At 38.5% G+C, this 24,845-nt stretch overlaps 2 protein-coding genes across 4 annotated transcripts in view; one reads left to right on the forward strand and one right to left on the reverse strand.

Annotated features, from left to right (window-relative positions):
* The window catches only part of BABAM2 (BRISC and BRCA1 A complex member 2), a 375,203-nt gene extending 366,993 nt beyond the window's left edge, over nucleotides 1–8,210 (reverse strand). Inside the window, exons 1-2 of one of the 2 annotated variants that reach the window (XM_081069729.1) lie at nucleotides 7,940–8,210; nucleotides 4,518–4,669 (exon numbers count right to left, since the gene is read on the reverse strand). In XM_081069729.1, coding sequence (XP_080925855.1) covers nucleotides 4,518–4,645 — 128 coding nt within the window. In that variant the 5' untranslated portion in view covers nucleotides 4,646–4,669; nucleotides 7,940–8,210. The remainder of the gene's footprint in view (nucleotides 1–4,517; nucleotides 4,670–7,939) is intronic. The other variant, XM_081069730.1, reaches the window with a different exon arrangement.
* Nucleotides 8,211–8,313: 103 nt separating this feature from the next.
* RBKS (ribokinase) overlaps nucleotides 8,314–24,845 on the forward strand; it is an 80,635-nt gene continuing 64,103 nt past the window's right edge. Inside the window, exon 1 of one of the 2 annotated variants that reach the window (XM_081069597.1) lies at nucleotides 8,314–8,513. In XM_081069597.1, the coding sequence (XP_080925723.1) occupies nucleotides 8,422–8,513 (92 nt within the window). In that variant the 5' untranslated portion in view covers nucleotides 8,314–8,421. The remainder of the gene's footprint in view (nucleotides 8,514–24,845) is intronic. The other variant, XM_081069598.1, reaches the window with a different exon arrangement.

A 24,845-nucleotide genomic window follows, 5' to 3' on the forward strand; every position in this document is an offset into this window, starting at 1 on the left:
AATTAAAACCATAATGAGATACCATTTCACACTCATCAAATTGGCTAAAATTTAAGTCTGACACAGAGTTTTGTTGAGACTATAAAATAATGGAAACTCTCACTCATTTCTGGTGGAAAGAAATTGATACAATCTGGCAATGTATAATAATATAGAAGATGTATATAACCTAACAGCCAGCAATTCTAGTCCTAGAAATGTACCCTAGAGAGGTACGTTTCAAACTTTTTTGATCATCACAAACATATTTTACCTCGTGAACCAGTGCACACACACTTATTTAACTGAAACAAAACTCCGCAAAATAGAGCTTATTTGTATTATGTGTCACACATTCTAATAGTTTCCATTCTATTCTCATTCATTTTTTAAACATTAGGGTTACTCACTCAATTGATTTTACAACCACTAACCAGTAAATACCCCCCAGTTCAAAAAAACTCTGCCCCAGAAAATATTCTCATATATATCTTCTTGCACAAAGGTAGGAGAATGCTCATTATAGCATTCTTTGTCCAAAGAAATTTAAAATAACATAAAAGTCAATCAGTAGGAGAGTGAATTAAAAAATGGAGGTATATTCACACAATGGAATAGCATATAACAGTGCAAATGGAAGACCTGGGACCATAAGCAATAATATAGATAAATCTCACAAACTTAATACTAAGCAGAACAAGCAAGTTGCAGGAGAACACCTATAAACTTTTTAAACATGCAGAACAAGACTAAATATTGTTTAGAGATACATTTATACATAATGAATATATAAAGTATAAAGATATGCACAAGGAAAAAAGAAAATTGATCCCAGAAGAGTACAGGGAAAAAAAAAAAGAAATGGAAAAGGCAAGTGAACTAGATACTAAATTGTTAAAAAGCTGTCCATCTTCAAAATTAAAATTGCTTCCCAGGGCAGCAGCTTCCTTCCAGGCACCAGACTAATAAAGAAAGGCTCAACGTGCCAGCTAGAGAGAGTAATGCAGCCAAATTGAGATCAGTCTTCAAAGCTTACAACACTCATCTTTTAAAACTGTTCTATTGAGTAATCAAGTACACTGAATATCTATTTTTAATTAAGTAATGAAATTCAGAACACGGACAAAAAATGCAACAGGTAGTTGTGGGCGAATGAGATGTCACAGCAGATGCCTCAATCACAGCCACATGCCAATAAGGTTGAGTCACTGTGACATGCTGCAAAAAGATATTAAGGCTCAGCTGCCATAGGTTGCAGTGAGCCCTCTCTGCTTTCCCTCTGTTACATTTGCCAGGCATCATTCCAAAATGCTGAACACTCAGACATCTTCAAGATTAGTAAATCACTAAAAATGACAAAATATGGCATCTTACAAATAGCATATGCTTGTGATCAAATTAACACAGAGCAGAGAGCTAATAAACATTCAGTGGGCTCATGGAATAATTCCCTAAAATTAAAAATTTGGCCCCTCTAGGTCTCAATATATATTCCACCTAGAAGAGTAAGCCCAGTACAGTAATACACTTTCCTGTAATTTCAAAAATGTCAATTCATTTGTAGGGAATGTCATTTAAAAGGATTATGTGTAACAGAATTTAAGCAATAACTACAGGACCAATCAACATTCTTCTGAGCCACAAGTCCACACCACTCTGATCCCCAAATCAAGCAACTTCTCTAGGAAAACATCGAACGCATTCATTCATTCAACCTTTACTTACTATGCACCACAGCAAGACCTGAAGCAGGCATAAAAATAAATCAAACAAGAACCCTGTCCTTAAAATACTGACAGCCTAGCAATGGAGTTTAGAAACACACAGAGTCTCAAGACAAGGTAGAAAGATTTGAGTGCCATAAGAAAAGTAAAGATGAATTACTGTTTTTTAAAAAATCTTACTTTGAATAAATTCTTGCCTACCTTTTCCTCCTGTGAGCCAGGTCGACAATATGGATCCTCAGACCTCATCTCTTCAAGAGCAAGTAGCTGCATACAGTAACAAGACTGGTTCTTGTGACATCTAAAAATCATCTCATGTTATACTTGGTGTATACTGTGTCCTATAGGGTATGCCCTTCGACTTAATAGAAATCTCAGTTCTCGTAACTGTGAATGCTGCTGACCTAAAAGACAGGAGAATGCCAAAAATGACACACCAAAACGATGCCATTCTTTTCCCTAACTCTGCCACTGTTTTGCTACAGAAACTTGAGGAATCCACACTTTGGCTGAAGGAAGGGTTGAAGAAAGAATTGTTAATGAGCTTCTAAAGAACTTACAGGATCTTTCAGACAAGTACTACATAAAAGGCATCAATAGTGCTCTAGATTAATAAGGCTTTTCACATCCTTTTATGTGCAACAACTGTTAATGTAGGTAGAGGTATTTTTATTCCTCTTTTAAATCTGAGGAAGGTAAATTCCATAAATACTAAATGTCATTAAATGCCATTTCAAATATTTTTCACAGATCTAGTCCAGACAGGGCCAGGTCTAATGGATTCATTTCAAATTTATCATCTGAGCCCTATTTGCCCTTAAACACTGAAATAAACATTCAGAAATCAGGGAACACCAAAGAGGGGATCTGCAGAAAAGAGGTAGAGTGACTTGATGTCAATGAACCCAACTGTTCTCTTAGGACACTGATAAAAGGAGTAAGAAGTTCAGTTTTATATCGTCCTACATAAGCCAGTCCCCGGTACTCTGGCCATTACTCCCTTGTCATGTCTTCAATATCTCTGAAAAGAATGTGACAACCAAAAAATAAAGACCTATTTCTATGTCCTATCCATTCAGGCCAGGAAACATCTCTGGTTCATGTGTTTAGTGTTTTTTAATGGCAGCTTTACTGAGATATAATTCCCATACCATAAAATTCACCCTTATAAGTGCACAGCGTAGTCATTTGTAGTGTATTTGTGGAGTTGTATAACCATCACCACTATCCAATTGAAGAACATTTTCTTCACCCCAAAAAGAAATTGAAGGTAATGCCAGATCTTTTAAAAAGTATCCTACTGTTCCAATGACATGTCCAACTAACTTAGCCCTCTTTATCTCACTACTGAAGAACGTAACTCTATATTCTTAGATCCAAGTCTTCAGCTTAGTCGAAACATAGCACGATTTGTAGAAGGCAAAAAGGCAAGACCCTAAAAAGAAAACTAAAAGACAACCAAGAATGCAACATTTCTAGTGAGAAAGTGTTCAAAAAATAATAGAGATATTTGAAAAGGACCCAAAAGTCAATTTGACGGAGCTCCCAATGACAAAGGCTAAAACAACTGAGCAACAAAATAAATGAAGATAGCATTTATCATAGTATAATCCAAATACGGATTATAACCCAGAGGATTAAAAAATACCTAAAAATTCACACTGATATAAATAAATGAAAAAAATAAGTAACTGGGGGAGAAGGGATAGCACTTATTTATAGTAGAATTGAAATGAATAGATGTGGGAGGAATAAGAGAAACAGAAAATCACTCTTAGACAACCACCAAAGTAATAATAGCTGCAGGCAAGAACCATCAGTGGATGCTAAAATCCATGGACAAAAGTAAGATGAGAAACAGAACATCTGCACACTTTACAAAGCATCCCTCTACAAGATACTGATTACAAGCCACGTTACAGTGAAGAAACCTGGTATACACGATCCGAAGCAAGTTCACATGCCAGTAACAAGACACATGAACATCATGTACTCCCCGATGTGGTGCACTGAAAACGGTGCATCGCTTCTGCAGTATTCTGGGAAAAAATGCATTTCTCCCTCTAATAAAGAGAAAACATTAGACAAACCCATATTGAGCGACATTTTACAAAATAACCAGTGCTATCTTTAAACATGTCAGAATCATAAAAGACAGAGAAAGACAGGAACTGTCACAGGTTGAGAAGACTAAGAAGACATGACAACTCAATGCAATTTGTATCCTGGATTGGAGCCCGGAACAAAAAAAAGACATTAGTGGGAAAACCGGCCAAATTCAAATAAGGTTTGTGGGGCAATTAACGGTATTATAACAATGTTAATTTTCTGAGAATTTTTTCCGTAAATCTAAATTTATTTCAAAATAAAAAGTTGAGTTTTTTTCTTAATGCAACTTTTGTAGGCATGAGATCTTACCATTATGAAAAATGACTCATTTGGGCTAGCTATTATAATTTTCATATTAGAAGAGATTATCAAATTCAGAATTTCAAAACCCAACCCTTACAGTGGATACTGGATTGCGGAAGACATAACAAGGACACGAGTAATGAATGAAAAACACACTTGCTAAAAACCATATGGCAAAAAGGCCCCCCAAAAAACATAAAGCAATGACCATAAAGCAGTGGCCCACAACACAAGAAAAACAACTTGAAACATAAAATGTCAAGAACCAGAGAAAACCAATTGAATCAACACGTGCTAAAATCATGACTTAAGGAACTTCTGTGGCCAATTTTTATGAGCCTGGGAAGCAAGGCTTTTCATTAGGAAAAGGTTTGGGTTTTTTGGATTGGTTCTAGTACATACCCAGACTTCAAGTCAGTTATCCTCAAACAGTTTGTAGCATCCAGTCCCACTTTTCCATTGCGGACCACGCTAGATATGAATGGGGACAGCATTGGAGAAATTCGGTTCAAGGCCACTTCTGGGGACATTTTAACTTGATTTGCAAACCACCACTGAAAGTAGAAGGAAAGAATGGTGATCAGAGTATCCAAAAGAACCAGATACAACAAGCTTCCTAAAAATTGGCACAGCACACATAAGTTTCTCTTGCACTGAATAACCATTTCCTGTCTTATAGCAGCCTCTTCAATGAAACAAACCATCTCCCTGCTATTCACCTCCTTAGGGCATAGGCTACACCACTGAGTTTCAGGAACAGAGGCAACCCTTGAAATCCAATTCCCTCCTCCTTTCCAAAGCTGACTTCTACACTGCCACACTCTACGTAAAGCTGTCCCAGTCTATCTGACAACTGGCAGGTTCTACTTTAGTTGAGGCTTTACGAAGCCTTGGTGGACAATCTTCTACCTCTAACACACATACCTCTAGGTTAGAAATCGTCCCTCTGTGTCCCTCTGTTCCTATAAGAACTTGATTGATAATACTGTATAAAATCCTAGAACAAGCATAACATGCTTGCAAATGTTACTTAATAGAAATTATTCACTTCTGATATACCTCGCTTTATTAAATTGCCTCTCCACAGTATATTATAATTACATGCTTAGTGATCTCTCACCTGGAGAGGTCACAAACTAAACACCCAATAAACATTTTTTAATAAATGAATAAGGAGACAAAAGCTAAAGGAATGTTTAGATATGGAGAGACGGCATCCTCAAAAAATTTGGTACTGGATAGTGTATGTGAGGAATAGATGTAGCAAAAATCTACTTGACAATTAAATCATGAAAACATACACCTATTCAGATATTCAGCAACACAAACTAACATGGATCTAAAAGTCTGTAAGGCACTAAGAAGTTCTCACAAGGCTTCATGGTTGAAATATAAAACTTGAAAATACAAAAGTGAAACCAATACATCATACCTAAGTTACTTGGAAACCCATGGGGCTAGGGGAGGGAGTACATGAATTCCTAATAGGTTTCTAAATGAAAGCCTCTACTTTCAGAGGTGAATAAGTCAATTTAAATGATCATTTTCTTCCTCAATCTGAAAGAATAATCCCACATCAAAAGCAAATTAATTTCCCTTAATTTCCCGCAAATTACAAGTAAATGATGTTCTAGTTCTAGTTTTCATATATTATACAAGAATTTACATGTCCCTGCTAAAATAAATGTTGAAAACTAGTACCTGTTTTCATCTTTTCAGACAGTAGTAAAGGGAAAGACTGAAATGATCTTTCAAAAAATGATAACACTGTGACCCTATGTCGTGATGACACCCAGAAGTATGCTTTGAGGCAGTAAAAGCTTTATACTTAGCACCCAAATAATCCTTTCGGCAAATGTAAAACAAGCTCTTCTTCTGACCACTTAACAGATGAAATCCCTCCACCATTCCAAGGTCTTCACAAAGTAAAAATAAACACCTAATGCATGCTATTATGAATCATAAAAATCATGCATTTTTATAACACTTTATCACTTATAAAGAGCTTCCACATACATTATTGCAGTTGATATTCACAACGCTGGGCAGTAAGGAATTCCCACTGAACCGACGACACAGATAATTTTTATAGTTGGTCTTTGAAAAGTATACTAATCCGTATTTTCATTTTGAAGCCTATTATTCTCTATTCTGCCACATTTCCACCTTTCTTTCTACCCACTGATGTCACAGTTCTTGAAAGGATGCTCATCTAGATCACACGCAAATACAAAACTACTTACCTCGGAAAAAAGCAAACGGATCTCACCTACATTACCAAGTTAGTTTCCCATTATACCTATTATTATTTTATCTCTCGTTTCTATGAAAAAGGGAAACAGAACCAACACATTCTGAACAAACACTTCCTCGGTGTCAAGTGCTATACTACCCACCTGTCTGTAGTTTCATCTACTTCCCCCAAACAATCCTGTCCTCTGGTTAATATTATTGTTTCCATTTCACGGATAAGATAACTAATACTCAGCAAGACTAAAGAACTTGTTCAAAATCACAAACATAGCAAGCAGGAGGATCAAAATTCAAATCTAGGTCTCCCTCAAAGTCCACTGTTCTCATCTTCCTCTCAAATAAGAATTTGTAAGTAGAATCACCAAAAAGAAAAGCATCAAAGTGAGTGCTTTTTAAGTATACATCTTGTAAAATTTAGACAAAATGTCATGGATTTAAACTCATGGTTGCTTGACAACTAGAAACAAATTAGACTACAGCCGGCCTGCTGCTGAAGTGATGCACTCGCCAAACGCTAAAGGGAACAAACCTGCTCCAGAAGCCAAACTAGACTTAAGGTGACAACAACCCATTCCAATTCAGCAACTGTCATGACCTTAGAATGACACCTAAAAGGAGTGAACTTCTGTCTTTGTTTCCAGAACAGCCATAATACTATTTTTTGACAGTTCAAGATTTCATGCTGCGATAAAATCTGTTTCAACCGTGAGGTGTTGTGACTTCTCTAAAGGAGGGAATAAAAAACACTGACTCCAAAATCAAAGGTCACAGAAGAGCCAAGGATGGTCCTTTGCTGTGGCCCTTTAGAGCCAAGAACATGGGTGGATCATCTCCTAGCAGTAGCTTTTACACACGGCAGCACTGCAATACATCCCCGATAAGCAAACACGTAACAGTGGTCAGCCTTCCTTAGGCAATTTGCATTTCCTGATTTTGACATATTACAGAAGGAAAATGCAGAAATACAATTTTTACAAGAGTCTGCTGCCCCAAAATAGGGTCACATAAGATCCTTTGATGGGCACCTGGGGAATACAAAGACGTCTAAAGCATCGTCCAGTTTCTTGCAATTAAGCTGGGATGACAAACACGGAAACATGTGCCCTGCTGACGTCATGGAACGGAAAGGGGTGGCGTCCTGCTGCGTCACGTCAACGTCATACAGCGCACGAGGGAAGTTACACGGGGGAAGTAATTTCTCCACGGAGCAACATTCAAGAAAAACAAACCGGCTCAGACCCAAAGAATGACCACCCCATTCTAGGGGACATTTGAAAGGGGACACGCTCCCTTCCCCCAAATTGTATGATTTCCTCAAGCGAGAAGGAGGAAGGAGTCTGAGCTTAATCGGGGACCAGGGGGCAGGCGAGATAAGGAGAAAGAATAACTCCTGGCCTTGGGGTCTCGTTCTTGAGTGGACCAGCGTGATGGGGATAAACAGGGCATCTTTGGAACGAGGGCCTTCTCCACAGGAAGAGATGGCAAGCCCTGGGGATATTTAAACCAAGGTCCTCAGCGCCACCTGTGCGACTCGGGATCCATCCTCCCCGCACCAGCCCCAGTCTAGGTACCTGGAACTTAGTCCTTTCGGTAACCGGCGACTACGTGGGGTACAGGTTACCCGAGCGCGCCCCCGACCGACGCACCGACCTGCGCGCGCACCGCGGGCCGGATGCGTGCGCGCCCCCGGACGTCCGCCCCGCCCCCTCTGCGGACCAGAAGCCGGGCGGCGTGCGCGCCCCCGGCCCGCTGAGCCGGGCGTCCCCGCAGTGCCTGAAAGTTCCTTCTTCCGCGCCTGCCGCCTGCGTGTCGGGCAGCGCGGAGTCTGGAACTGTCAGAGGGGCCCTGTACTGAGGGGCGGTGCAGGGAGGCAATTCCTGGAAGAACGAGGGGCAGCTGGTGGGCGGGGTTATTTCGGGCATTTAGGTGGGCGACCCGCATTGGCGTCGGGAAGGCCCGCGTCGTTAGGAAGCGTCGGAGCGGCGTCTCTGGTTACGGGGTCGGGCAAAGGGTAAAGGGCAGCCTCCAGGTTGGCGAGCACCTCCTGGGAGCCATGGCCGCGTCGGGGGAACCCGGGAGGCAGCGGCAGGAGGAGGAGGTGGCGGCGGTGGTAGTGGTGGGCTCCTGCATGACCGACCTAGTCAGGTTAGTCGGGGGACAGCACGCAGAGTCTGCGGCTCGCGAGGGGACACACTGTGCTCTTTGCCTGGACGCTGGGGCTGTGGGGATGGAGAGTGGTAGCTTTTGGTGTGAGCTACAGGTTTCCCCAGCCCTCCGTGTGCCTTGATGGGGTGGAAGAGGCAGGATTTGAGTTTCTAAAGGTAACTGTCAAGTGAGGGAACAGAGACGCCAGGGTGTAGTGAAAGCTCTGTTACTAGAAGCGCCTCCAAAGACCTGTTCTCTTGACCGGGCTAATGACCTCGCCCCTGACGAGCCGAATGACCTTGGCCAAGTCATTATGCCTCCACGAATGTGCCTGCCTCATTCTTGGGATTGTTGTGAGGACTAAAGGAAGTAAAGTGTTTTGTGAAACGTTACCACTCCAGGTTGGGTATCATCCGTCTGAACGTGTATAAAGGCAATGGAGCAGAAGTCAAAAAGGCGATCAGTCACCTTTCACCGTATTGATTCCTCCAGTATTTCATATGGATAGCTTAGTTTTCAGTGTTGTAGTAACCATGGGTAACCTATGGCAATCCAGGTGTGAGTCAAAATAAAAACCCGTAAACACAATATTTACAACCATTTTAAAAAAGGGATCAAATAATGAATGGAGGTATGCTGAAAGAAAATATGCTAAACGAAAATAGTTGAGTTAGGTCGTTGAGATTGGATGGACAGATCCTTCTAATGTAGCTTCTATTTGAAAATATGAAAATGGCTTTTTTGATTATAGAATACTCATTGCAAAAATAAAAGTCAGCTATTCCAAGAAAATCCTACCATCCAGATTGTTAAAAGTTTAATATTTTGGTGAATAGCTTTTCAGATATAATGCTATTTTTATGTTATAAAAATAAAACATCAAGCATACTACAGTAAGGCCTCATCTGTTCTGCAACCTTGCTTATCCAAAAGATAGCAGAGAACCTAGAAATAAAAGGCCTTGGAAAAAATCCAAATAAATCACCAAATCCCTGTACCAAACCACCTGTGTTTTACTTAGAAAATAGTTCTAGGGTCTTCACATAACCAATTTAATTTTATATTGCTTAAAATGTTTATAAGTTCGCTGATCAAATTTCCAGGCCAAAGTTAGAAAGGCAGAGAGTAGAAAGGGGGAGTGACTGCTAGGGGCAAGTATAGTGATTGCCAAAAACCTGGAAGTGAATAGGAGCGGGTAACAACAAGCAACAGAAGAAGTCAAATGTCAGCAGCCTTTGTTTTTCCACAAATATTTGAGCTATCTTATCAGACACTGTGCCAAGACAGATGTGCTTCCTTTGGTGACAGAGCATAATGTTCAATCTAGTTGTAGACATTTGGTGAAGGGGCCTACACATCTTTGTCAGAGCAACAGTCAGCAAAACTTGCTGTAAAGGGCCAGATAGAAAATGTTTAGGGTCTAGGTCACATATTCCTTTTTTTTTTTTTTTTTTTGAACAACCCTTTCAAAATGTAAAAATGATTATCTCCCAAGCCTTGTGAAAACAGCCCGCAGGCCATAGTTTGCTGACTGCTTTCTAGAGCGTCACTATCTTGCAGCCCACTATAGTTATAGTAATTAATGTTACAACTTTTCTTCAAGAAGAGGAAATAAGAGACCCATTAAATTTTATGTAAAAGTAGAGCATGTGTTTCATTTTAGAAATAGTTCCATCAAATACAATTAAAGTTTAGTCTCATAGAGGAATAAACTTTCAGACATCTGAAATAATTCATTCCTTAGGAAATCCACCTAAATGCTTACCATACTTTCATAGGTGAGGTGACAGAAGAGGAAAAAAGCTAAACAATTTTCCCAAGTAACCTACCTGAATAAGAGTGTCAGGATTAAAATTCAGAGCCACTTTCTTGTTAAACTAAGAGCTCTCTGTGAAGTCTGACCATCAGACATTAAAGATAATTACAGTACTTTCTAAAATAAATACTCTTCAAATTTTGGGGAGGGCAGGGTGTCAAAGGCCCACGTTAGCATCTCATTTCAGAGCTAGAGGAATTTAGAAATTATTTATTGCAGACCTACATTTTATAGATGAGTAAGGTGAGGTCCAGAGAAGAAACTCGTACATTGTGGATTACCTCTAATTGCTCTTCTCTTGCCATTTTCTTTCCTACATAAAATATCCAGGTTTCTACCCTTCATGTGAATCACTAGTAATTTTATTACTGTGTAGACTTTCTCCCATGACTTTTCTACAAATTCCTCACGGTTTCCGACTATTTCTGCCTCTAGAAGTCTTTACAAAATACCCTAGTATAGGATTTTTAGTTAAAACCCTGCATGTGTGATAGATATGGGTCTAGTTTTGCTAGTTATGGTACATATCATGATTGTATTAGTTTCCTGTTGCTGCTATAACAAATTACCATAAACTTAATGGCTTAAATAATACCTATTTAATACTTAAGTTCTGGAGGTCAGAAGTCTAACACAGGTCTCAATGGGCTAAAATCAAGGTGTCTATAAAGCTGTATTCCTTTCGGAAGGCTCTAGGGGAAATCTGTTTTCTTTCCTTTTCCAACTCCTAGAGTCTACCACATTCCTTGACTCATGGCCCCTTCCTCCATCTTCAAAGCCAGCGATGGTTGGTCAGGTCTTTCTCACGTGGCATCATCACTCTGCCGATCACTCTTCTGCCTCCCTCTTCTACATTCATAAAGAACCTTTGCGATTATATTGGGCCCAAACAGATAACTCAGGATAATCTCCTTATTTTAAGGCATCTTATTAGCAACCTTAATTCCCCCTTGCCATGTAATATAACATACCCAGAGTTCTGGGAATTCGGATATGGGCATCTGTGGGGCAGAGTGAGGGGTGGAGGGGCATTATTCTGCCGACCACAGTGGTTAAGCTTAAAGTCAAAAAAAATTGTGTAATACTTAGAGCTTGGAAGATCACTGAAGCCTATTAGTCCATCGTCCACATTTTATAGGTGAGGTAACTAAGAAAGGTTAAATGACTCACCCCAAATCACACAGCCAATTAGTGGCATAGTGAAAGCTGGAATCCAGGTTTCCCATCTTTCCATTATATCATTATATCTTTCCATTATATCATTCTACCTGTAACGCTATCTAGTATTTATTGCCCTGTCATCTAAAGTTAATTTGAGGGCTCATAGTCTGTACATTCATTAAGTGTTTACTTCGTAAGATGATAAGGAATAACAACGAAGCATTCATAATTTTCAGGTCCAAAGACAGTATCTTCATTACCATTCTTCATTTTATTTCTCAGTGTAACTATAACCAGCCTGGACACCCATGCCTATATTGTAAAATCACTAGAAATAAAACTACTTCTGTAAGCCCTCTTGGATGGCATCTAGTCCAACTCTCTTTATGTATTACATTACTGTGTGCCAGACACTGCTAATTCAATCAAAGAGCAACTTTTTTTATTTATTTCTAATTTTAGTCCACTATGAATAGTAAGCTCTATGTACTAATAATTTTAAAAAATCATTAGCTCAGCTAACATGGCAAACAGTGAACATTATTTAATACCCACCTGCATTTATCATTATTCTCTTCCTTCTTCCTAAACACTCATCTCTGAAGTTTCACATTGCTAAAATAAGAGAAATCAACCCTGTTCTTGTGGAAAATTAAGTCAGTTCCTCCAAAGACAGATTACCATGAAAGCTCAACAACAAATGAACTTTTTTAGACATTAGGCTCACAGGCCTTGGTTAAATCGTGCTTTCACTAATAATCTTTATTTCTTATGCTATGTACTCCCCATTTTTTTCAATTATTCATTCAACAAATATTTATTGATTTTATATTATGCCAGGCTCTTTCCTAGATGTAAAGGATACAGCAATGAAAAACACAGCCCAAAATCCCTACCTCATGGAGCTTACATCTAGTGGAAGAGACAGTAGCAGTAGAAATAAGTAAAATACATGGTATGTTAGATAAATGCTAAAGGAAAATAAAGCACAAAAGGGGGATGGATGGGAGTAATGGTTTTAGATCATTGAGCAAAGAAAGCCTCACTGAGAAGCTGATTTTGAGTAAAAACTTAAGAGGAAAGGAAGCAAGCCATACAGATACCTAGGGGAGTGGCATATGTCAAAGGCCCTGACATGGGATAAGGCCTCTTATGATCAGTGAACAAGGCTGAAGAAGAAAAGAGGGACGGGGATGGGATGATGATTCAAGGACGTTGGGTCATACGTTGAATACGATGAAAATCCATTGGTGGGTCTGAGCAGAAGAGTGACATAATCTGATTTACATTGTAGTATGATCACCCTGGGGGCTGAGAGAGAATAGACTGAAGGAAGGCAAGGGCAGAAGCAGGAAGACTAGTTCAGACTTGATCGCAATAATCTAGGCAAGAAATTATGGTACCTTGAAAGCAGTGCAAGACAGAAGTGATTGTATTTTGAAGGTAGAGCTGACAGGATTTGCTGAGGAGTACCAGATAAGTGAAGGATTACTCGAAAGTCGATGGCCTCTGCAAGCAGAAAGGGAAGCTGACCTTTGCTGAGATGCAGAAGCAAGCTCGTGAGCAGAGCAAGTTGGGTAGAGAGAGAGCTGTGTCAGGAGCTAAGGGTAGACATGTGAGATTTAGTAGCCAATAGTCAAAAAGACTGGTATGTGAGTTCAGAGTTTAGAGGAGAGGTCCAGCTGGAGATACAAACTTGAGAGTCATCAGTGTATACATGGTATTTAAAGCCGTGAGGCAGGATGAGATCACTGAGGATCTAAGCTCCTAGGGCACGCCAACATCTAGAGGATACATTTTTTACATGATTTATCTCCTGTCTCCCCGTCTCTGTGTACTACTAAAACTTGCTTTGAGACAAATCTAATAGAAACCCATGTTTACATTTCCATGGCAATAGACTATGATGTCAACTAAACCCCTATGTTATCCTTTTACATGCTCCAATTAAAAGTGATGGTTTGAGAGATAAGGCTCATGTTCAACCAAACATCCAAATTTAATCCTTGGCAAGACAAAAAATGATTGCTTAATTCTCAAAAGATTTTAGATGGATAATGGAATAAGTGAATTTAGAAGCTTTTAGATCCAAAATGGATCAAACATTGGAGCTATGTTACTAAAAAAGAAAAAATAAGCCAAAGTTTTATACTGTACCTTGAATGTGTTGGCATACTACAGTACCCTTTAACCTGCATTGCACCAGAAAGCTCTTAACTTCTCATATTTAGGAATATAAAAATCTCTCTTGGTTTTTGCTGTCCTGAAAGTTACATTTTCAGAAAAGCAAAAGCCAAAGGAATGTTGGTCCAAAAAGTATCATGCTTTCCCAATATTAAAGGAATATAATATCATCCTTCATTGTTATTTCAGCTCCTTAAGTTGGTCTTGAAAGTTGCTTATCAGTTACCAATCAATAATTAAATTAGTATTTTGTTAAACAGGTTTCTGTCACCTGAATTCCCTAATATCAACAGAAATAGACTCAGAGATATGGGGGGGAGAGGGAAACTGATGGTTGCTAGATGGGAGGGGGGTGGAGATGGGGAAGCAGGTGAAGGGATTAGAAAGTACAAATTGGTAGTCACAATATAGCCACGGGGATGTGAAATACAGTTTGGGGAAAATAATTAATAATGTTGTAAAGATTATGTAGGGTGCCAGGTGGGCACTAGACTTATCAGGGGGATCACTTCATAGACTGTGTAGATGCCTGACCACTGCGCTGTACACCTGAAGCTGGAGTAGAATAATACTGAGTGTCGACTATAATTATATATATAAGTCTCACAGAAGGTGGAGTACAGCATAGGGAAGATAGTCAATGGAATTGTGACAGCTATATTCGATGTCTGAGTTTGGGTAGTGGATTGGGGGGAACTTATCACTTCGTCAGGTATGTAAATGTCTAACCATTACAATATTTTGTACACCTGAAACTGAAAGAAAAAGAAAAAAAATCATTCATGGGAAATTTGCTAGTTTTGTTAAATTTGTTAATACACTAACATAAGTTAAAAATTACCTATGACCAAGAAAGAGTACCTACTGGGTGGTATTACCAATCATTCCCTTTACACTCCATTCCCTGTCAGCTCTTCATGCCCTGGTGTCTATATTCTTGGGAGACCAAGGCAAGGAGGGCTTCGTGATGAATGTTGATCCAGTATTTTGATCACCCGTATATAATATTGAAATACTGGGACTGTGCTAAGTGCTAGGATACTGCAGTTAGTAAAACGTGGCCACTGTTCTTGAGGAACTTCTAGTTCAAGGACACAAAAATAGATCATTGTAGTATGATGTAAGCACCTGCAGGTTCTGTGGGAGCCCAGGGAAAAGCTCTCAGATGAGACGCCCCCTGGATCAAGTCTTGAAACATAAGCAGATGCTAGCCCAGGAAAGAAGAGTGAGTCACGGATATGGGCATGCACGGAGTATGCCCACTGTGTCTGCAGCACATCAGATGGAAGGTGTCGATGCGAGGTTTCATCGGCCGTGCCACAGTGCTTGGGTTTTATTCTGTAGGCCCGGGAACCAGTGAAGGGCGCAAAGTACAGGAAGGACATGGTCAGCTTTGTACTTCACATTGCTCACTCAATGCCAAAGACAGATTTTAAAGAAGGCAGTGTTTTGAAGATAGCAAAGGCATTCTCCTCAAAGTTAGGGAGACCCATTTGAAAGGTAAGGCAAGCATTACCTTCACAAGCATTGAGGAAGGCCTGAACTAAGACAGTAGTGATGGGGATAAAGAAGAGGGAAACAATTCAAGAAATAGTCAGGGGATAAAATAGTTGAAAACATCTGTTAAGTAAAATGGGTATGAATCAAGCATGGACTCTGGTCCTTTATGAGCAAACCCTGATGCTGACAGTTAGCTTTCCCAAATTGACAAGACCTACAAAGTGCAGTTCTTGGAAAGAATCTCGTCTATGGAACAAAAGAATTCTACGCTTCGTGCTTTTCAGAGAGGAAAAACAACTATATTATAATTTAGTTTTCACTACTTCTTAAATACCATTATTATGTCTGTATCAGTTATTTAGAAGCATTTTTTAACCTTTTTACATATATGGAGGCTTAACATGTTAAAGTCTGAGAATATTTTCTAAATATACTATTCTTTGAAATTTGAAGAGACTTTATTTATAGCCTAGTACCTGGTTAATTTTTGTAAATGTTCAATGTATACATTAGAAATAATAGAAATATTATGATTTGATAGGTATGAGCCATGGTGTTTTATATATGTTCATTGGGCCAGCCTGACTTTTTGTCTGCTTGATCTGTCAGTTACTTAAGGAATTACGTTAAAATGACATACCATGATGGTAGATTTGTCAAGTTCTTTGTTTTTTCAATTGGGGAATATTGCGGAACAGTGTGTTTTTCCAGGACCCATCAGCTCCAAGTCAAGTCATTGTTTTCAATCTAGTTGTGGAGGGCGCAGCTCACTGGTCCATGTGGGAATCCAACCGGTGACCTTGGTGTGATGAGCACTGTGCTCTAACCACTGAGCAAACCGACTGCCCTCAATTTCTTATAGTTATGTTTTAGGTGTGTGTCTTATAAAGAGTACATAGCTGGATTTAGTCTTTTTGTTGGTTCGTTTGTTATATTTCTTTATGACTAATTTTTTGGGGGGGCTTTTATCTGGAGAACATAATCCATTCACATTTAATGTGAGTTCTGATGCATTTGGATTCATTTCAAACATGTTTTACAATAACCTACTTTTCAGAATACTGTTTCTCAAACTTATTAAGGTTGTAGAGCACAAAGAAGTCATGATACTTTTTGTGGAATAGCATAGGATATTAAGCTTAAGATAACTCTATTCATATTTCACATGAAATTACATTATCTCTTCTATTACATTATAATTTACACAGAGTAGTGTGCCCAAGGGTTTAAGAAGAAAAGTTAAATTTGAGAACATTCTGTTCATCAACTTAGTTCCTTCTGAGCTCTGGGGAAAGGAGCACCTTATTTGGTCTTTCCATCTTAGCATCTTAGTTCAGCTTGCAAAACTCCAGTGTTCTTCAGAAGCATAGCTACCAGAAATTACACAAGAAATTATAGAAACATGAAATATAGATTGGTCCAAGGGGCTTTAAGTACATCTGTGGATAATATATTACAATGGGTTTTGGAGTCAGACCAACCTTGGTTTGAGTCCTGACTCTACCATATTCTACTGGGTGAACTTGAGTACGTTTCTTAATCTAACTCTCATCCTCCTTTATCTGTGAAATGGAGATGGAAAAAATAACTTTCTTATGGGGTTATTGTAAGGATTAAGTTATTTGGTGGTCAAAAAGTGCTTAGTGCAGTATTTATCTTATGGCAAGCACTCAAGAAATCGTATCTGGCACTATTAATATATATTTTAAGAAATATTTATTGGACACATGATGTATCTAGGCACAGTCTTAAGCCATAGTGTACAGAAGTGACTATGAGAAACGTGCATAGGTTGCTAGAATGGAGGTCAACCAACCCACACTGTTCAACTAGGACTCAGAGAGGAGGTAATATCTGAGTTGAATTTGAAAGGATGCACATGGATTAGCTCAGCACAGAAGCAGGGGAAAGAATATTCCAGGCATAGGAAATCAGATATGCAAAGAGATCTGAAATGCTAGTAAGATTTTAAGAATAAACACTGAATTTATTATGCCATTTTGATGGAGGCGACCACTCTTTCCCCGGTAACATCACTTAGTACCACGGCCAAAAGAAGTAGAGGAATGGAATGATCTATACATGTAGGTCTTTTTTTAGTATAGAGTTTGTTATTTTTTTATGCTCATATTAATAATGTTAAACAAGTATTTGTTATAGGTACTGAATGTTCAATATTATAGTCAAAACTGAAAGAAAAATATCCAAAATATATAAAGAACTCACACAACTCAATAGCAAAGAAAACAAATAATCCAATTTAAAAATGGGCAGAGGATCTGAATAGACATTTTTCCAAAGAAGACATATAGATGGCCAACAAATACATGAAAAGATGCTCGATATTACTAATCATCAGGGAAATGCATATCAAAACCACAATGTGATCTTATGTCACACTTGTTAGAATGACTATTATTAAAAAGATTTTTAAAATAGTACGTATTGGTGAGGATGTGGAGAAAAAAGAACACTCATACACTGTTGGGAATGTAAATTGGTGCAGCCACTGTGGAAAACAGTATGGAGGTTCCTCAAAATACTAAAAATAGAACTACCTTACGATCCAGCAATTCCTCGCCTGGGTATTTATCTGAGGGAAACAAAAAAACTAACTGGAAAAGATATGTTCACCTCTATGTTCATTGCAGCATTATTACAATAATCAAGATATGGAAACAACCTAAGTGTCCAACAATAGATGAATGGATAAAGAAAATATGGAATTTTCACACCATTTTCATTCCAATTTTCATAACATGGAATATTATTCAGCCATAAAAAGAAAGAAATCTTGACATTTACAACATGGGTGGTCGTAGAGGGTTTGACTTATTTCTAAGTGAAATGAGTCAGACAGAGAAAGACAAATACCATATGATCTCATTTATTTGGGAATCTAAAAACAAAAAAACAAAAAAGCTCTTTGATACAGAAAACAGATTGGTGATTACCAGAGGCAGGTGGTGGGAAGGCGGTCAAAATAGGTAAAAAGGGTCATAAGTTACAAACTTCCAGTTATAAAATAAATAGGTCCTGGGGTATATAGTACAGCAGGGTGACTAGCTAACAATACTGTATTGCATATTTGAAAGTTGCTAAGAGAACAGATCTTAAAAGTTCTCATTAAAAAAAGAAATGAGGGATGGCTAGTTAGCTCAGTTGGTTAGAGTGCAGTGCTGGTGGCACCAAGGTTGCTGGTTCGATCCCCACATGGGCCACTGTGAGCTACACCCTCCTAAAAAAAATTGAGAGAAGGCAGTGGCTATTCTCCCAGGCTGCCTACTCCCTGAGAGTGCACTGCCCGATCCTCTTTCTGTCAATAAATTCACCATTTGCTCGGCAAAAAATAAAGAAAAATGAGCGAAAACTGATTGTCAAAGAAAGCACAGTATGGTTTAAAGATCCTCGCAATAGAATCATAAGACCTGAATTAAAGTTAGGCTCAGCCACCAACAGCTCTGTGCGTGTTGATAGGCCATTACTGTTTTGAATTCTCACTTTCTCCCTGAAAACAATGATGCTAAGGCCTACCCTAACACATATTACAAATGTATCGTGAAGCTCAAATATAATATAATCAGTTCTTGATTATTCATGATGATAGGAATGTGAAAGAAGCATGAGCACCAAAACCCAAAAATAGTAGATAAATTAAAATTTTTAATAATTGATTCCAGAATACATTTGTGTATGCTGATTTATCTTTCTAATTATATTTTCCTTAGGATAAAATTAATTCCATTTGTATTTCTTTAACCTACACCAGCAGATGGCAGGAAGAAGTAGCCTAGATAATTACAGCGTGGTGACAGAAGTCATTTTGAAGTTTAAAATTTACTAAAATTAATTGGCAAAATAGAAAATAAAATATTGGTTTTGTAGTTATTTGTCACTTCATACTTTGTCTTCTTCACGGAATTAAAAAGTTTTTCATCAGGAACTTTGATAAATGCGTTAGTCTCAGCAATTCCCTTTCTGCTCCATTTTTCTGCATCTTGATATTCCCACATACCTTATATGCCATCCTAAATAGTCCAATCCACATTCCCTAATCCCCTATACATATATATTTCTCCTGCCCTCTCCTTTTGCAGCTTTTAGTTCCAAAATTATCTCATTCTGTACCTTCCTGTCCAGGCTTCTATTCTTTCTCAGGGCTTTTCTCAGCAAGGAGGTATATATACATGTATATATATGTATGTGCATATACATATATATACATATATATTTACATGTATATATACATATATATATTAGAGGATGACCTTTTCATTTTAACATATTTTAATATTTTGATCTATACACCTCTCCTGACACCTCTATACTCAATCTTTTGTATCCCACAGTTTAGGAACGAAGAAGGATGTGACCCCTTTTGTCCCCATTATTCTGACCACATTCCTGTTTAATAGCTGGTTTACTTTTCTCCTTGAGTTACAATCCCACACAGCTTTTTTGCCCTGCTCTCACCTCACTGTTACGATTTATTATGTACATAGGCATCTGTCATCCCAATTATCTATATGAGTGTCTTTCAAGGTATATAGACCATTCATTCAAAATAAATTTACTCTGACCATGTTGAAGTAACTAGTAGCAGACCTACCTCTCCACCACAAACAACTAGAAAATGGGACACATATGGGACAAAATACATGAAGCAGTTGTTTCAGATACTGAACAAAAGGAGTGTTATCCAGAAGAGAAAGGAAACAAACAAGGTGCGTCCTGGAGACACATTACTGGCCATGGTACAGAGAGGAAGAACTCAAGGAAATCATGGCGGTATCAGTGAGTTGAGAAAACTAATTTCATAGTTTAGGGAGACTAAGGGGGCTAGAATTTGAGGGAACACATACTGGAGAGGAAAGAGCTAATCAGGGAAAGGTCCAGAAATCTGCATGTGTCCCGTTGGGTCTGTTACTAAATACTAAATGGGCATACATAGAAAGAAACTTCAAAAACCTTGGCAACTACTGGAGAGCTATAAGCTGAACATTTCCCAGAAATTACACGGGAATGGGAGGTGTTCTATCCAGCCAGAGACATTATTGAACCCCTGGAGCTTTTGGTTGAGATTCCAGAATTCGGTATTGAACCCCTGGAGCATTCGGTAGAAGGACAAGACTTAGTAGAAGAGGTCGCCCTTAAGGAAAGGCTACTTTATTTATTTTTTATTTTTTATTTTTTCATTCAGAACATTTTTAATAATGAACATTTAAAAAAAAGTATTCTTACAAATTCTTCTGCAATCCAAATATACAATAGCTTGGAAAACAACGTTTAGAAAACAAAAGCCAATGTAAAAAGACAGATTAAAACAACTAGAACAGTACAGGTTTTATATGGCTCTGATTTTACAGTTTTCTTACTGCATCATCAATGTCAGAAATCTGTTCCTTCAGCTGGCTCCACTGCTCAGGATTTAAAGAAATACCTTTTCTTCCTGGTTTCATTTCACCTTCTGGATCCATCCAATATTCTCTAATGTCAATTAGGACTTAAGGAAAGGCTACTTTAAACTCCCCTAACAAATCTCAAAAACAATCTTCAAAAGAATCAAATAGATCCAGATATTACTTAACTGCCTGAAAAAAAAAAACAAAGTTCAACTCTTTGGGAAAACACAACAAAATTAAGACACTCAACGATGTGACATTTGTAATATTCAGCATCCAATCAAAAATCATTAATCAGAAATGTAATGGAAATGTAATGGCTCTGTGCGATGTCAGAGGGATAGTGGATGGGGGAACGGGGGTTCACACAGTGTGAGAGATGTAAAAGATAAACGTCTAGTATTACTTTGTCTTGTGCACCTGAAACTAATAAAAATAAATTTAAAAAAATCATTAATCAGGAAAATGTGATCTATAAACAAGAAAAAAAGTCAATCAAAACTGCAAAGAAATGACAAAATGGGGGAATTAGCAGAAAGGGATTTTTTTTTAAGTGCCATTATAAATACCCTCAGTGATTTAAAGAAAACTATAAACATAGCGAGAAGAAAAGTAGATGTATAAAACAACCAAACAGAGGCTTAAGAAATAAAAAAATGCAATATCTGAAATGAAAAAGTCACTTAATGGGCTTATCAGTAGAGTAGACATTACAAAAGAAAGGATCCATATACCTGACGATAGAGATTATCTAAATTGAAGCACAGAGGAAAAAATGACTAAACAAAATACACGGAGCCTCAGTCATGTGAGACCCGTGGCCTACCATATGTGTAATTGTAGTCTAAGAAGAAAAACACTGTGGGAGAGGCACAAAAAGTATTTGAAGAAATAATGGCTGGAAATTTTTCAAATTTTATGAAAACTATAAATGTCTAGCTCTAAGCATTTCAATGAACCCTAAGCAGGATAAGCATAATGTAAACCACATCAAAGCACATTGTAATCAAATTCCTGCAAACCAATTATAAACAGAAACTCTTAAAATCATCCAGAGGGAAAGAGCACACATTACATATAGGGGAGCAAAGATTGATTACAGACTTCTTGTCAGAAACAATGCAAGCCAGAAAAAGTTAAATGAAATCTTTAAACTGCTTGGAAAATAAACTGTCAACACAGAATTCTATATCCTTCAAGTATGAAGGGGAAATAAAGACAGAAAAACAATACCTGTGAGAACTTATGACCAGAAACTTGCACTACAATAAACATTGAAGAAAGTTCTTTACATGGAACCACAGTGATACTAGGTGGAAACTCAGATCCACCCAAAGGAATGAAGAGCCCCAGAAATGGTAAATATTATATGTAGGTGACTACAAAGGCGTTTTTTCCTTCATTTCTTAATTCGTTAAAAGGGCAATTGACAGTGAAATAATAATAACAGTGTTGCAAGGTTTGTATCACGTGGAACTAAAACGCATGACTAAGAGCATGAGGTTAGGGACAGGAAATAGAAGACTACTACTGTAAATTACATTTATAGATAAACTGGCATCGTAACGTTTGAAAAGAAGCTGATTAATTTCAAGATGCTTATTGTAAATCTTAGATCACTTTTTTTTAATTTTTTAATTTTTTTTTATTTTTTATTTTTTAAGATTTTTTATTGGGGAAGGGGAACAGTGTGTACTTCCAGGACTTTTTTTCCAAGTCAAGTTGTTGTCCTTTCAGTCTTAGTTGTGGAGGGCGCAGCTCAGCTCCAGGTCCAGTCGCTGTTGCTAGTTGCAGAGGGCACTGCCCACCATCCCTTGGAGGGAGTTGAACCGGCAACCTTGTTGTTCAGAGCCCACGAGCCCATGTAGGAATCAAACCGGCAGCCTTCTGAGTTAGGAGCATGGAGCTCTAACCGCCTGAGCCACCGGGCCGGCCCAGATCACTTTTTAAAAATAGAAAAAAGTGATAGAGTTGATAACACACCAAAGTGAAAAAGAAATGAAGTACAATTAATCCAAAAGAAGATAGGGAAAGAAGAAATAAATGAGTATTATAATGTCAGGCAGTGATATTGCTATGAAGAGAATTGTTGGGGGTGGCGGCCGGTTAGCTCAGTTGGTTGGAGCGTGGTGCACTTAACAAGGTTGCTGTTTCCATCCCTGCATTGGCCACTGTGAGCTGCGCCCTCCACAACTAGATTGAAACAACTACTGGACTTGGAACTGATGGGTCCTGGAAAAACACAAATAAATAAAAGTTTAAAAAATAAATTGGGAAGCCATACTCCGTGAATGTTCTCACATTTCTATATGATCGAGACTTTCTGAGCTCAGATGCCTAGCACCTGGGTGAAAGAATGAATGGCAAATAAACCCTGGAAGTCACAGACCTCTGGACAGATTTAGAGACTTCTCCCTTGGACATAATTATTTACTTGCTAGGGGTTGTAAACCTAGAGACCTTCCCCACCTCTGCCCGAAAGGATTTGTTTAATTACAAAGCGAAGGTCAATAGGCCCTGTTCCCCTCGCCCCTCCCCCTTCCCCATCCACACCCCCGAGGGGAGAAGGATCAGCAGCTGTGTCAGCTGTCTTATATAAACTACAAAAATTCATCATTTCGAGGTTTCTCTTATGTCACTCTGTGGGGATTGGGACATAGAGAACTAACTAATGCAGTTATGACTAATTAAAAGGCTGTCTCTGATCCAGAAACCTAGTGTTTCTTGTCAGAATTAATGAATACTTAGCAGAAATTAATACCGTAAGGGGGTATCTCCTGTAAGATGGCTGGGAAGACCTCTCTGAGGAGGTAACGTTTGAGCAGAGGTGTGAATTAAGCCATGTAAGACCATAACATGGGAGAAAACCAAAATGTACTCATCTTTACTGGCTCTCCCAGTGCCTAGCACACTTTTTCACACATTAGCAAAATTTAGATCAATAGGGTCAAAGATATGACACTGAAAGGCTGGCCACTTCTGGCTAAAAGAGTATTGTTTATTCTGTAAGTTCAAGAGTGGCTACCTCAGACAAAATGACTTTTTAGCCCAAACCTGTTAGCTAGGAAAAGATATGGGCTAGAAATCAAAATCAGTTAAGAAGTGTTTAAAGCATAATGTGTGTTTCATTGTCTTAAATAAATCATCTATTATATATGTCTGCAAATTTAGGGTTTGGAAGCACAGAATGACGTTTCAGTTGGGAGGCTAAGTTCTTTCTACAGAGGTAGAAATAGATATCACTAACTAGGTTTGGAAATTACCCTCATCCTTGTAAATATGACATACACAAATACTGAGAACAGATATAGTTGAAGAGTGCAGGCAGTAGGAATAATAAATGGGCATAATGAATTTTAATTGGGTAATAACTAATAGTACGATCCCTGTTATAAAGTCATACAGTGTGTCAGAAGCTTGCAGCCAGAAGAAAAAAGGATGGAATGCAAAAGCCAAAAAGCATCATATCCTTGACTTTGAGCTGGAGCCAGTATTAGCGTGACCTTTTTGGTTTAAATGCTGCTCATCCCTGTTTCACCAGGTCATTCCTTCCTTTGCTATGAATCATCTCTGATAATCTGTAACAAGCACGTCATTGTCAAGAAGTTAAAAGCAATTGATAAGTTGTTCTGCTAACATCTGTCAGTGAAATAACTCGGAGCACAAAACCCAGGCATTTAAGGAGTTGACAAGTATTATTAAACCTGTTTTGCAAGAGAAGAAGCTGGTTCAAAGAGGGGAAAGCTGTCAAAGGTGATACAATCAGTAAGTGGCTCAGGCCTTCTGCCTGACTCACCTGGGCTTTAACCCTGTGGCCTCTCGTGGCCCAGGATGGTGTCGCCATCTCTCCACCGGTGTTCCCTTCTGCCCGGCTTTCACATGTCGTGGCTTTTTCGAAGCTACAAATATGTCTTAAATTCAAATACATTTCTTGTGATTGTTTTTCTCTGTTTGGGTTTTCTCCCTCATACAAAAATTTACACTATTTCAATTTTTTTCAATGGTAGCAACAATGCATTTCTACCAGTACTGCTTCCTTTTTTTCTTCTTTGAGCACTTTGTCTTTGTCACCCCTGCTAAATGTCATGTTTGAATTGAGGCGAATCTCAGTAATGCTTTCATCCAGGGGAAGGTGCTTCATGCAGGTCCCTTCTTAAACTTGACCTTAACTTCATGGTTTCATTAAAAAGATAGGAAAGCCTAATTCAAAGTAAATTAGGATTTATAATTCGTAAATGCTTTTCTGCCTGTTTGTAACTTTCTAGTGGC

Source organism: Rhinolophus hipposideros (genome assembly GCF_964194185.1).
Source record: "Rhinolophus hipposideros genome assembly, chromosome: 12".
NCBI classification, from domain to species: Eukaryota; Metazoa; Chordata; class Mammalia; order Chiroptera; family Rhinolophidae; genus Rhinolophus; species Rhinolophus hipposideros.